This window comes from Mus musculus, chromosome 2, assembly GCF_000001635.26.
Source record: "Mus musculus strain C57BL/6J chromosome 2, GRCm38.p6 C57BL/6J".
In the NCBI taxonomy this organism is placed as follows: Eukaryota; Metazoa; Chordata; class Mammalia; order Rodentia; family Muridae; genus Mus; species Mus musculus.
In genome coordinates, this window is record NC_000068.7 from 144,513,218 (window position 1) to 144,527,743 (window position 14,526).

General features: G+C 42.1%; 1 protein-coding gene across 10 annotated transcripts in view; it reads right to left on the reverse strand.

Moving 5' to 3' along the window:
- Dzank1 (double zinc ribbon and ankyrin repeat domains 1) overlaps nt 1-14,290 on the reverse strand; it is a 56,953-nt gene extending 42,663 nt beyond the window's left edge. For 4 of the 10 annotated variants that reach the window (XM_011239534.3, XM_006499512.4, XM_011239532.3 and 1 more), the window contains exons 1-4: nt 14,063-14,290; nt 12,363-12,479; nt 9,196-9,349; nt 179-293 (exon numbers count right to left, since the gene is read on the reverse strand). In XM_011239534.3, coding sequence (XP_011237836.1) covers nt 179-293; nt 9,196-9,349; nt 12,363-12,471 — 378 coding nt within the window. In that variant the 5' untranslated portion in view covers nt 12,472-12,479; nt 14,063-14,290. The remainder of the gene's footprint in view (nt 1-178; nt 294-9,195; nt 9,350-12,362; nt 12,480-14,062) is intronic. The other 6 variants (NM_001360363.1, NM_001360361.1, NM_001360362.1 and 3 more) reach the window with 2 other exon arrangements.
- Nucleotides 14,291-14,526: the final 236 nt, after the last annotated feature.

Here is a 14,526-nt window from a genome sequence, read left to right on the forward strand (position 1 = left end):
CTTAGAAGAAGGCTTAACCAAGCCTGGGAATTAGTAAAGATTCTTCACAATGGCTAATGCTGACCTTAATCATAAGGATCTGACTGTGAGTAGAAGTGTTGTAATGGAAGGAAAGGTTGAGCAAGAAAGGATGAAAAATATAGTGACAACCTGAAAACTCTTTGGCTTCATTACTTGCCTGCTTTGAGAACCCCTTGAGAGCATCTTCAACATTGTCTTCAGAAGAGACCATCTTCGGTGGTTCATAGTCCACCTGAAACACCTTTGTCACAATTCCACTCTGTCTGCAGTCTCTGAAAATCATATTTTTAAAAAGGAAAGAGTACATTATACAAATATTCAAGGGAGAGGTAGCTAGCAGTTATGATACTGAAGTTCCTTAATGTACCCACTAAATGTGTGCTATTTTAAGCTGGAAAAGTTAAAATATACTTCCAGCTAAGAAGGTTTAGGGGGTGAGAGGTTGGGGTAATGACAGCTTTCAGCAATGGCTATGGTACTCTAGACCCTGCTCCTGCCCAGTGGTGTTCCCAGAGTCCCGGGCAGTGTGCAGCCAGCGTTCCTTCTCACCTGCCTGGCTCCTGGCAGTGGCCTGAATGCTCAGTGTATTGGCCTCAGCTCTAAGGAGCTCAAGCCCACAGAAGTGGTTTGCATTTTTGGTACTGCTATTCTAGGTCAGCTCTGGGTCTTCAAGAACATTCCTGGAAATCTAGGCATAGAGGTACATGTTTGTAATCTCAGCATCAGAAGGCTGGGTAAGAAGATCCTTCCAAGGTCAAGACCAGACAGGGCAATATGGTAAGTCCCTGTCTCAAAAACAAACAATTTCCAAGAGACATATATAGTCCCTCGGCTTTCCCCTTCTGTCAGCCCTATGTGGCCTGCAGAAGCTCTCCTATAATCCAATGATAAAAATAAACACAACATGGACTGGAGAGAAGGCTCAGTGGGTAACAGCACTGGCTCATATGGCCACAGCAAAGGACTCATATGGCAGCTTACAGTTGTCTGTAATCCTAGCTCTAGGGGATCTGATGCCCTTCTCCTGGCCTCCAGGGGCACTGTATGCACGTGGTAAACAGGCAGGCAAAATACTTTAAACATGTAAAATAAAATAAAATAAAATAAAATAAAAATACAAACACTATCTACACTACAAGGGCACAGACAACTGATAGCTTAGTAATAAAAGGTCAAGAGAAGTCTCTAATAAAAAAGGTTGAAGTGATTTTCTCAGAGGACCACAGTTGATTTTAAAATGGACCTGCTGTGAGGCATCTTGTAATTATTTCTGGTCCTTTTCTATTTACCTGACACTTATCATAAAATACATGGTATTTATATCCAAAATGTACTTAAGTATTTATATTTAAAATGCTCAATGACCTCATTCTTGAGCTCCTTTTTAAAAATAAGGTAGCGTTCATTTCCATTACTGTCATTTTAATAACATGGATGAATCTAGGTTTGTGTGGGTGGATGCCCAGCTCTTGGCAGTCCTCGGACTGCTAGCATTCAGCATCCATGTATTTGAGTGCTGTTGCTGCCCTACTTTGGTTCTCTACTGCTGGGATGAAACTCCAAGACCAACACAACTCGGGGAGAGGAACAGGCTTACTTGGCTGACAGTTTATACCCATCATTGAGGGAATTTAGGGCATGAGCTCAAGGCAGAAACCTGGAGGCAGGAATTTGAAGCAGAGATTGTGGAGGAATGCTGTATACTGGCTTGCTTCCCATGACATGCTCATCTACCCTTATACAACCCAGGACCTCCTGCTTGGGAGTAACACCACCCACAGTGGGCTGGGTGGGCCCTCACACATCAATCAGTGACTTGCCAAAGGTCAATATGATGGAGGGTCAAGTACACACACACACACACACACACACACACACATCCCAACCCAAAACTAATCATCGCATAATGCATGTCACAAGGACATTATGTAAGGGTTCTGATTTCTCCACATATCAATGGCACTGGATATTGTCACTTGGTCATGTTCTCTGTAGTTACTTGCTTGAGATACTCCTTGTGTGTTAGAATATTGGTTGGCTACTACAACTAGAACCAAAATAATGACTGGGAAAAAAAAAGTAGTACTAGGTGCAATGGTTCATACCTTTAGTCCCAGTACTTGGGAAGTAGAGGCATGCTGATTTATGTGAGTTCAAGGCCAGCCTGGTCTACAAAGTGAGTTCCACCACAGCCAAGGCTACATAGAGAAACCTGTCTCAGAAAACAAACACCCAAAAGAACAAACAAACCACAAGTGATAAATGTAAGCAGGCAAAGATGTTATGCTGGTTTGAATGAGAATAACATCATAGGCCCACAGAGTTGGTCACTGGGGGGTGGCTCAATTGAAAGATTAGATTGTGTGACCTTGTTGGAAGAAGAGTGTCACTGGGGATGGGCCTTGAGGGTTCAAAAGCCCATACAAAGCCCAGAGTTTCTCAGTGCCTATTGAACAGGATATTGTTCAGAGCTACTGTGCCTGCATGCTTTCCACTAAGATGATAATGGACCAAACAAAGCTGTAAGCAAGCCCCCAGGTAAATGCTTTTTTTTTTTTTTTGGATAAGCATTGGTCATGGTGTCTCTTCGCAGCAATAGAACACTAAGACAAATGCTATAGAGTAGAAGTATTGTAATATTGACTGTTTATGGGGTCTAGACTCACATAACAAACAAACCTCTGGCCATGTCTATGAGATTGTCTCTATTGGGTTGAAATAAGTAGATCTACCCTGGATGTGGGCTGAGGTCCTGCACGTCAATAAAGAAACAAGTGAGGTGAGCTCTAGCATCCCCAATCCCCTGCCACCCTGCTTCCTGACTGCAGATGCAATGTGACCTGCTGTCTCATGATCCTGACACCATGGATTCCCTTCCCTGAGGGACCCTCAAACTGTGAGCCAAAAGAAACGCTTGCTTCCTCTGTTGGTCGTGTCAGGTATTTGTATCATAGCACTAAGAAAAGCCATAGAGATATCATAGGGTCAACTCTCCATCTCGTTCTAGCATCCCTAGCACGCTGCACTTGTCCTCATGACCCAACATGGTTGATACCCACATTGCAGACTAGAGAAAGCAGAGCCTACTTTGTCTCCCTTTAAAGACAGAGCTGGAAGTTTCATATGTCACTGCTACATGAGCTACAGCATGGTGATATATCCAGACCTATCTCCAAGGAAGACCAGGAAACACCTATTAGGCAACTGTGTACCTGGCTAAAATTCACAGGTGCCATTCTTTTAGAAGGGAGAAGCAGATGTTGGGGGCAGGTAGACCCTTTGTCACATCACCATCACAGTCTTGCCGTGTCTGTGGGATGGTTTAACTGCCACGATGAATTACTTGCTCTGGAAGTTCACAGTGGAACAAAGCTTCCTGTTACTTTCTTCACATGCCTGTGCCTCGTGCATCACTCACAGACAAGATTCAGGCTGATCTGCCTGGCACTCACCACTTCTGAACGTCAAGCACCCGCTTTCTTTGTGTCCTTTGCTTGCCTTGTTCTTGTTGACTTTTAGATTGATCTCTGATGTATTTTACTTGTGTTTCAGTAATTTCTCAGATTTTTATACATTTTTTTTTTTTTTTTTTGGTTTTTAGAGACAGGGTTTCTCTGTGTAGCCCTGGCTGTCCTGGAACTCACTTTGTAGACCAGGCTGGCCTCGACCTCAGAAATCCGCCTGCCTCTGCCTCTCAAGTGCTGGGATTAAAGGCGTGCACCAACATGCCCGGCCATACATTTCTCTCTCTTTTTCTTTTTAAAGAATTATTTATTTATTTTATGTGTATGAGTAAATTTCTTCAGACACACCTCTTCTTCAGAAGAGGGCATCAGATCCCATTACAGATGGCTTTGAACCACCATGTGGTTGCTGGGAATTGAACTCAGGACCTCTGGAAGAGCAGTCAGTGCTCTTAACCTCTGAGCCATCTCTCCAGCCCCCTACATTTCTTTAAAAACATTTCTAAAGCCTTTGAAATTCTAGGCAAATAAATGTCTCCAAAGTCTTAAATTTCTTTATGTAAAATCATAAATATATAGACATCAATTCTAATATAGTTGAGAAATATCTAACATAATATAGAGGTTTTAAGATGTATTTTATAAGGTAAAAACTCATAAGTATGAAATTCATCTAAATAACAATATCTGAACTACAGTATTAATAACATAACAACACACTTGGCTTTCTATGTTTAGTGACTACCTCTACGTTTGGTGCCTGGAGGGACTCACGTCACTTAAAACGTGACCAAAGCTGTAGCTTCTGTCTCAATACTCGTAAGATGATCTATCCATGAACTGTGCTATTCACCTCAGTTGTCCTTATTAGCACGCTTCTCTAAGGTTCCTGAAGAGGCATTCAGACTCTACACTGAGGTCATACTGAAGTCACATTGCTTCTCAGCTACTTGTTCCAATCCTTTAAGGGCCCTGTTATCTCCCTACCACTGATAAACCTGTCCTTGGAGACCCAGCTAAGGCACTTTCCCACGGACTCTATTTAGCCTAGAACAGTCCCAAGATCAGCATAAGATGCATGACAGACAGGGTCCCCCCCCCCAAAGAATTAGGTTTGAGAATAGATTTATAAATCTTACTCACAGCCTAAGATGCCTTTGAAACACTCATATACTTCTGTTAGGGCTCAGGATAGTGACTTTAAATATGTGTGTAGCAACATAAATTATACCCAGCATAAATGCCATCTCTGGGTACCATTAGCTCCACAAATACTATCCTGTTAGAGACCTTATTTAATCCTGACCTGGGGTTTCTACCCCACCCTTTAGTTCCCAAATAAAATACATATACAGCCTTTGTATTTGCAATAAGCCTTAAACAGCACAAGAGGTGGACAAACACCTACCATGTTATTAGAATCTATTCTCCTATTGGTAATCCCAAGTTAATATATTTTACTACTTACTATGTTTCATCTGGGCTGCTCTTAACTCCAAGTGGCCAGCCCCCAGGGCCACGTTTTTATGGCTCACCTAACCCATGGGGACCTTCTCCTTCCTCCTCCTGCACCGTCTTCTCCTTATGGTTTTCCTCCAACCCCAAACCCTCAAAACCTAAACTTCACCTGTCTCTTCTGCCCAGCTATTGGATGTTGGCATCTTTATTTACCCATCAGAAATAAATTGAGGACAGGGTCACTGAGCATCTATGGGCAGACCCTCTCATCTTTGGGGCAAGCAGTCTTGGGGGCCCAATATTAGCATTAGAATACAAGCAGCATCAGGCTGACCCAAAACACAATCCTTTCAATGAAATACCAGAATTAAAGACCTTGGGTATAGCACAGGTCATAACATGTCTTCCTAGAATGGGCAAGGCCCTGAGTTCAATCTTTTAGCATCATAAAACAGCATTTTCTGTATGACTACAGGGAAATTACAAAGCTCGATCAGTGGGAATTCACAATTTGGTTTGGGTTGAGTCTTCTCAGCCTATTGAAAACTATTAAAATTTGGGGCTAGATAATTCTTTTCCATAGGGGCTGTCCTCTGCATTATAAAGTGACCAGCTGCAAGTCTACCCATTACACACGAGATGCTAGTAGCAAATAAGACTCATAGTGGCAACCAAAATGTTTCTCTGTATATGTACACATGCAGTGTATGTATATGTTTATGTGAGGTGTGTGTGTGTGTAAGCTAGAGATGGGGTCAGATATCTTCCTTTATCACTCTCCATTTCATTAATTTTATTTACTGCGTGTGCATAAGTGCATACAACATAGGGAGTGGGAGACAATGGTCCACAGCATGCAGGAAGAGGTCAGAGGACAAGTTTCAGAAGTGGTTCTCTCTCTCCATCTTATTCTGAGGTCAAGTGTGGCTCCTGTGATTTCTGAGATCTCTACCCCAGCCTACTTGGCCTGGAAGCTGCTAGCCAATTCACCTATTGTGGCCTTCTATCTCGCTGTCGGAGTACTGGGATTTCAAATTATAATCTGGCACTCAACTTTTGATATGGATTCTGGAAATCAAATTCAATGATCATTCTTGTACCACAGCATCTTTATCCAAACTCGTTTTGTAGAACAGGCTGGCCCCAAACTTAGAGATCCACCTTCCTTTACCTTCCAACTGCTGAGATTAAAGGGATGTGCCACTAAGTCTGGCCTTTACTTTGTTTTCTTTAAGAGGAGTCGCTCATTGAACCTAGGACTCACCTATTCAGCTATGCAGTCTGATCAGTGGCTACAGAGATGCCTGTGTCTACTGCCATTTACAGCCTGGGCTACAGGCACTTGTCTGGCTTTTAAATGGTTTCTAGGGCTCCAAACTCAGGTCTTGATGTTTGCACAGCTGGCATTTAACCCACTGAGTCCTCTTCGCAGTCCCCCAAAAGGTTTTCTGACATTACCGTATATATCATGGGAGAAGTATTATGCCCAGAGAACCTTGATTTTAGGAACATAAAAGAATTAACTCACATTTTATTCACCCAGCACACACTCTTGAATTCTAAGGCTTGAGTCAGATCTGCAATTCTAGTAGCCTCAGAAATGAGCACTAACATAAAGAAAATGAAAGTCAGAAGACCACCTGATGAAGGTCACACTGACTACATGATTAAGTAGGATTAAAATCTTCAAATCTCTGTGGTGATAATCTTGTTGACTCAATTGGATTGAGAAAGGCCTAAAGGATTAGTAAGGTACACTCTGGGGATGTCTGTGTGCTGTGTCCTGATTTAATCGGCAGATCATCCCTTGACAAATCCGTATGATGGCATTATTGGGCAACAGTGAAAGGCAGGAAGGACCTCTGGGGGAAGCAGGTCACCAGCAGGCACACCCACAGAGACTACAGCTTGCTCTGGCTCTTTCCTGTAGTCACATATCCTTTACTTCCTGTATCCCCATATTCTTTTTTTCTCTTCTGGTGGCCATAATATGACCGTCTCTGTCTCTCTTCTACTCCTCCTTTCCCACCTTGATGGGGTGACGTCTTTCAAACTATGACTCAAAATAAGTCTTCCCTTTTCATTCGTTCTCAGGTATTTGGGTCATAGTAACACAAAGTAGCCAGTACAGTTTTCCACATCCTATGTTCTTTCTACAGGCTCAATGACTTCTCCCAGAGTTCTCTCTGTCTCTGCTGCCTGGGGACATGGTATTCAGGCCTCTTCACTACACTGCCTTCTGAACAGGGTCTCTATACAAGCTTGCATCATGCCTTCTGGCAGTGTGTATATGTGTGTGTGTGTGCGTGGACATGTGCGTGTGTAGGAACTACAGATGAAGGCCTGTGAGATATAGAGGAATCAGCCCTTGAAGTACTCACTTGCTCTGAAAGCTCTCAGTGGAATTCCGTTGTAGCAAGTTCTTTCCAGAAGAAACATTCTATCTTGGAGGGAAATTTATTGAGACTTAGGCTATGAAAGGGAGTCGAAACATTCATCCCGCATGGCAGCTGATGAAACTCAGAAGGGTAAACAACTCAATAGCTTCAGAAGTCCCCCAAACCAACTAGACTTACCAGGTTTAGTCCCTCCTTTCCCAGGCTTTACATAAGAAGTAAGGACTGGGGAGAGATACTCTCAGATGAGCCAAGCTGCCCCAATGAGGCCTCAAACCAGCTAGACTACCTGAAAGAGGCAGGGGCCAGCAGAGCTGCCTGGAAGAGATACTTTCTGACTCCGACATGTCAAGCTACTTGCAAGTTAGGTTTTAAAGTAGACTGCAGGGATCCAACTTTTGTGGGCTGTAACCCATGCTAGTGTGAGCATTGAGTGTTCCAGTGGTCATTTCTGTTGTTTTAAGTACCCCTTTCATACACTCATATTCTTGGGGGAAGCCCCATAAATCCTACTGTTTCACCAAGTTTGGTAGCAGCTGTACTTGGGTCTGTGTTTTGTCCCCATCTGGGGTGAGCAGATGCTTGTTCACATCCACTACTTTGTCACAAAAACCCACCCATAGTACCAGTTTTTGTGCCTGCTTGGCTTAATATATTGTGACTGCCACATAGGTCAGTGGTAGAGAAGAGAAACTGCATAATCACGCCCAACACATGACAAAATATGTTGGTGATACAGGATGCTATTGATCCTAAGACTTTTAAAGAGGCAGAGGGTGAGTGGACCCTGGGATTAGATTGCCAGTGTGGGCTATCAATCTTTACCAACACCCTCCCCTTTCTAGCATGTTCCCAAGTTCTTTCCCCTTCTTGTCCAACTTGTCCAACTGTGTTCTTTCCATACTCTGATGTGAAATCAATTCTCTCCCCCCAATACACAGACAGACAGACAGACACACGGAAGGGGGGGCAAGTAAATAAGTAAATGGAAGAAAATAATCAAGGCCAGACATAGTGGTGCACACCTTTAGTCCCATCACTCAGGAGGCAGGCAGATCTCTGTGAATTTAAGACCAGCCTGGTCAACAAGACTGAGTTTCAGGAGAGGCAAGGCTACACAGAAAAACCCTGTCTCAAAAGACAAAACCCAAATATAAATGAATAAAAAAAAAACTTAAGAAAGAAAATGGGAGTGGGAAAAAGATGATTTAGGGAAAAAGTGGCTAATGACCTCCAAGTTGAAATGGAACTCTGAACAAGTTAAAATGAGGTTTGAACATCAGTTAAGTCAACAGGAGATGAAACAAATAATGATGTCCCATCCCAGGGGATATAAGAACCATTCACTAACAGCACTTTCCTTAGTGCAAAAGGAAGCTCCTGAGAAAGCTCTTCCTCCCCAGAATTCCAATGTGAAATTTAAATAAAAATATTATTAATATAGGCAACATTTATTGAGCTATAAACTTAAGATTTATGGACTTTGTGCCTCAAAAAATTATATATATATATATATATGTTTATATATTTTACACACACACACACACACACACACACACACGCTGAAATTAGTGTAACTTTGTCATTAATGGCCTTCTGACACATTGATTCTCCCAAGAACTGAATGAAATATAATGTAGCTGGGAATGGTGTTGCACGCCTTTTTATCCCAGCACTCAGGAGGCAGAAGCAGGTAGATCTCTGAGTTTATGTCAACCTGGTCTACAGAAAGAGTTCCAAGATAGCCAGGGCTATATAGAGAAACCTGTCTCTAAGAACAAAAGATAGCACATATATGTGTACCAATATTAGTGTGGTTCTACTATGCTTGTTTGCCTACCATGCTTTTAACTTACTTAGAGACAGCAACAGCTTTAACTTGAATTTTTCCATCAGGCAGAGTAATAGGTTTTACATATTTAAATGTATTATTTTCACCAGAACCAACTTTCTTTAGGAAGTCAGGTTTGCTGCCATCCAGGGTGTAATATATGTTGACATCTGGGGTGTCTGAAAAAAATCCAGAACAGGAGAACCATAATTAACACTGAAATAACAAGTCCTTGTATACCTACTATAGTCTGTTAAAAAGCACACACACACACACACACACACACACACACACACACACACACAGAGTAAGTGAATGATGTTTCTGTTATCTGTGCTAACACAGTACTCTGTGTGAATGAGCTCACTTCATCTATTCATTTATATTACTACATTTGGTAGGTCCTAATTTGTACCCATTCTATTGGTGGCAACTGAGTAGCCAAGAGATTAAAGAACTTGAAAGATAACAAAGGATTTCCAGCGCTCACATGGTTGCTCACAACTGTCTGTAACTCTAGCAGCTAGGAATCCAATGCCCTCCTCTCCAGTCTCAGTAGACATGTGATTCACAGGCATGCAATTAGGCAAAACACCCATACATATAAAATAAAAATATAAATATCCTTAAGAAAGAAAACGGGAGTAGCAAAAAGATTTAGGAAAGGGAAAGTGACTAAGGATCTCCAAGTTGAAATGGCAGTAGCTTTGAATATCTTAATATGCACAAAATTGATTGACCTATTGACCTAATGCTCTGTGGTTTGACTTCTGCTGGGCTGGGTACACAGCCTGCAATCCTGACCCACTGTGCTCTCTGTCTTCTAATAGGTGTGAATTCAAGTAGAAGAGGGGTCAGTTTTAAGACAGCACAAACCTCATAGAAAGCAAAACTACTCATCTGAAGCATTTCTTCAGCATTTTATCCTCTCTCAGCAAATGTTTCCCACACCTCTTAGAAATATTTAAAAACAACCCAGATGTAATTCAAAATTCAAAAGGTTAATAATGGCTGTACAATGAGATGGCCTTCACACCAGATACCCATAGCATATCTTTGAAAAACTTCCATATCCGTGCAAACATACACTTTATGTTTTATTTTCCCTTCTCTTTGTACACCAATTCTCGTCCTATCTCACATATTTCTTTCTTCATAGAGCATATATTTGAAGGCACATAAATGGTAACCAATCATCCAAATGTATTTTCTCAGACAGAAATGAAGTGCTTTCTAATAAACTAAACAGGAGAAAAGTTCTTTCCAGTGAGCAGATACTGGGGTGGGTAGAAGCCTATTTTCATTTATAGAAATGGCATTTTTATTTTCTTACCCATAGAAACGCTTTTCATATCCTTTGCCTACCTTCTTTCATGTAATTATTAGCTTAAGGCCACGATGAGAAGCGGTGGGTTCCATTATGACGCTGTCCCATGCATTAACCCCTCTGTTGTCCTCTCGTGTTAGTCCCTCCCTCCCTGACTCCACGGCTTCCCTACCTCCTCCCAAAGGTTCCACCCCAACTGTCAGGTCTTTAAAGGATAAGGTTTAGATTCTGCACAGAGATTTGCAAATACATAGATTTGCACATCCATTTGTTATTTTCTTTCTTTCTTTTAATTTTTATTGGTTAATTTTGCAGCAGTGGGGATTGAATCTAGGGCTCTAGTTACACTCACAACTCTCTGCTGCTAAACTCCCTTCCTTCATCTCTCCTTCCCTCTCCTCCCTCATATGTGTGTGTGTGTGTGTGTGTGTGTCAATAAGTCTAAGTCTTTTAATAAAAATAATTGTTCATAGGTCTTATCTATAAAAGGTCTTTAGACTGACATTTACATTGATTTACATTGCTTATATGCATATACACATATAAGCAGATTTAATATTAAGTGCTACCTACTACTTTGTTTCTGTAGTAGTTAAGATTTATTTTATTTAACATTATTATAAGCTAATAGACACGATGTTGAATCAAATTCTCTCCTTTTATCTCCATAAGTACACATTTTTGCCTCTATTTCGAGTACCCCAAAGGGTCTCATTAGGCAGCACAGATTGGCTCAGATTCACAGTTCTGTCTTGGCCTCCCCAATGTTGGCTTTAGGGGCATGTTCCACATAACCACCTCTTCTGCCCATTGGCTTATTATTCTCTTTAGTACTGCACTGTGGGAACTCTTTATTTGACATTTAAATATTAGAGAATATAGAAACCCCTATCATTCATATAATCACATTTCAATAATAGCCCTACTTCTCCTAAGAGTTATAAGTTCATATGCTTAAGTTATTAAACACACTAGCCTTTCAGATAAAAGAGAACATGCTATAATATATAGCTTATTCTTCAAAAATCTTTGATTAAGGAGCCCAGAAGTAGCTCTACAAATGCTGATAAATAATTTTTATATATTTAAAACTATCAAAATTAAATAGATACATATATAATTGGAATCTAAACATCACAATACAAATATTTTTATATATCTTATTTATGAAAATTCTTTAGATTGATTATATATAAGCATATAACAGATTTAATAGTTAAGTTTTTTATGAGCTAAATCTTGCATGCCTCAGATATAATACCCACTCAATATGGCAATGGATATATAACAGTATACAGTCACTCATTTAATCCTCCAAGCGGCTACAGGTGGTAGGTATGGTTGCCCATCTTAGCATGAGGGCACTGACACTCAGAAATATTAACTAAGGTGCCCAGGGCCAGCAAGGTTGTCAAACTGAAATTCAATATCTAACTGTTCATAATGGAAGATCTGTATTTGCAGGTCAAATGTATTATTTCAGAAAAATAATAAGCATCCTGAGAAAGGTTGGGAACACAACTGGATATCTAACCTTGACTCAGGTGAATCAAGAGGGTGTTGCCACTACCAACCTGTTTGTCTCCTGGCTGAAACAGGAGGATTGCTGCAAATTCATGTTCAGCTGGGCTATATATTGATTTCAAGGCTGATCTTGGCTACTACATAAGAGCGTGTCTCATGAAAAACAAACACATACATACCACTCTACAAACCATCAAAGAACAACATTTTCAACATGTGGAAGATTTGCCAACGTCTAAAGCCCCAATATAGAAAACATACAAAGAGATCCGTCAGTAACACATGAACACAGACTATGGCAATGTTATTTCTAAATAATTCAAAATACATGGCTTTCCTACCGGATTTCATTTCCAAAAGAGTATTGGTATCAATTTCATGGTTAGCTTTTCCAGGTTGAGGCACTCGCAGTGGTATGATCTGAGGGGCACACACTGAGCCAGCAGTCATGTTTTCTCCTTATAGAAAAAAAATAGATTAAAAATTTCCATCATGAACCTATGCCTAAACACGAAAACAACAGAGTGCTACTTATTTTAAATGCATTGAAGCCAGAAGAGCATTAAATTAATATGCCACCTACAGATAACGCCCAGTTTAATTAATGAAATTATTACACGTTGGCTGTATGCTTGCTCTTGACGTCTGCTGTTGGATATTCACCTAAACACTTTACATCTAATAAAGACAAACAGATGAATTCGCTAGGAGGCTGGAGCTGCTTTAAAAGGGCAGGTCCACGGATGAGGCAGAGCAGAATCCACCTCTAACGCTCTGAGCTCAGTTCCCTCGAGATCATTCACTCTTCACTGCCTTCAGCCAGTGCGCGCGCACATGCACACACACACACACACTCACTCTCCTGACTTCAAGGCAACTCATTACATAAGGGGAGCAGGTAACTCTGCACGTAGCATGAATTACTTAGAGCCAAATCTTAAAAGAGGTTCTAACCCCCCACAGTCTCACCTTTGCAAACCACTGCAGTGTATTGTATTTTGGAAAATATACTGCAAAGACTGCAGAGCATCAGCTCTCAATAGAAAGGAAGTTGACATGGATATAAACCCACAACCATCATTTCCTATTAGCTCTGCTATTTTGTAAATAACTAGCAGGGCAGAAACCTTATGGGTCTTTTCTTTGAGGTGGGGAGGAGTCCTCTTAATCCAGTATTTGCAACTTGCACTGTAGCTTCAACGATTGTGGCTACATTATTATTCAATTATAATGTACATATTCATCTCACTTTTATAATCAACATTTTGCATCCTCATTTCGCCCCCCGCTCCCCCGAGACAGGGTTTCTCCGTGTAACAGCCCTAGCTGTTATGGAGCTCTACCTGTAGACCAAGCTGGCCTCCAACTCACAGAGATCCACCTGCTTCTGACTCCCAAGTGCTGGGATTAAAGGAATGAGACACCATGCCTGGCTTACAATTTTTCATGTAACAATTTGTTGTTCAGTGGTGAGGTCATTTTTTTTTAAATGGTAGTTGGAATTCTGATCATGTTGCTGTGAACATGTTTGCGTTTTGACATATCTTGTTCTGGAAAGCGAGATAATTAGAATTAAAAGACGAATTTAATGCCTTTTTGGATTCTTCCAGATTGAGGACCAAGAATAAAAACTACAGGTATCTGACCCTTCAGAAATGACGCTGGATGTAGAGGGATTCGCCTACCTTCACATTTCCCTTCGAGTGAGAGTCAGCTAAAATAAAGATAGCTGAAAACTAGATTCTAAATAAACACCGTTGGTTCGAGACTGAAGTGCTCACGGTTAGCTATTAGCTGCTCTTGGAAACCTGGGGTGGTCACTGGACCTCACAGGAAGGAGACAGAGATGGCTGATTCGCTAGGTCCACACCGCAGCCTGGTGTCAGTGTCATGCCACCAGCATCTCCCAACATCCTGCACCTGAACCATCTCCTCGCTGCCCAAACCAGGACCCAGACCCTGCGTCATGCCCTCGGCCTCGCGAGGCAGTCAGAGATGCCTAATTCCCTCCCAACCCAGTGAGAGATGCCCTTCTCCTCACCCTTCTCCAGCCTCAAGGACAGAGATTAAGGACCCCCGACGCAGCACCGCCGCCGCCAACCCGTTGTCAGGTTTCTCACGGTCTCACCACAGCTCCTCCGCTGCAGCTTGCGTTTCCACAGACGCTGCGAACCGCGCCCCGCCCATCGGGAGCCGAGCAGATGATTGGCAGGGAAATCGACATCCTAGCAACCAGCCCCGCCCTTGTCTCTGGCTGCAGCCTCCGTCTGGTACCCGCCTCCAGATCCTTCTGCGACACTTTCTTGTAGGTGTCCAAGAATATGCCTTCTCGGCGGCTGGAAGAGGCTGAAGGGTGCGTACTGGAGCCAGAGGCTCTTGTCCGACAAGCACTGAAATTTGAGACAACGGAAGGGAGTCGCTGTGGCGACCCTGCCGAGCAAGGCGGAGCAGGCACAGCACGGGCGCCCCAAGCCGATCCGATGAAGAAGGCCCAGCGCGACCGGA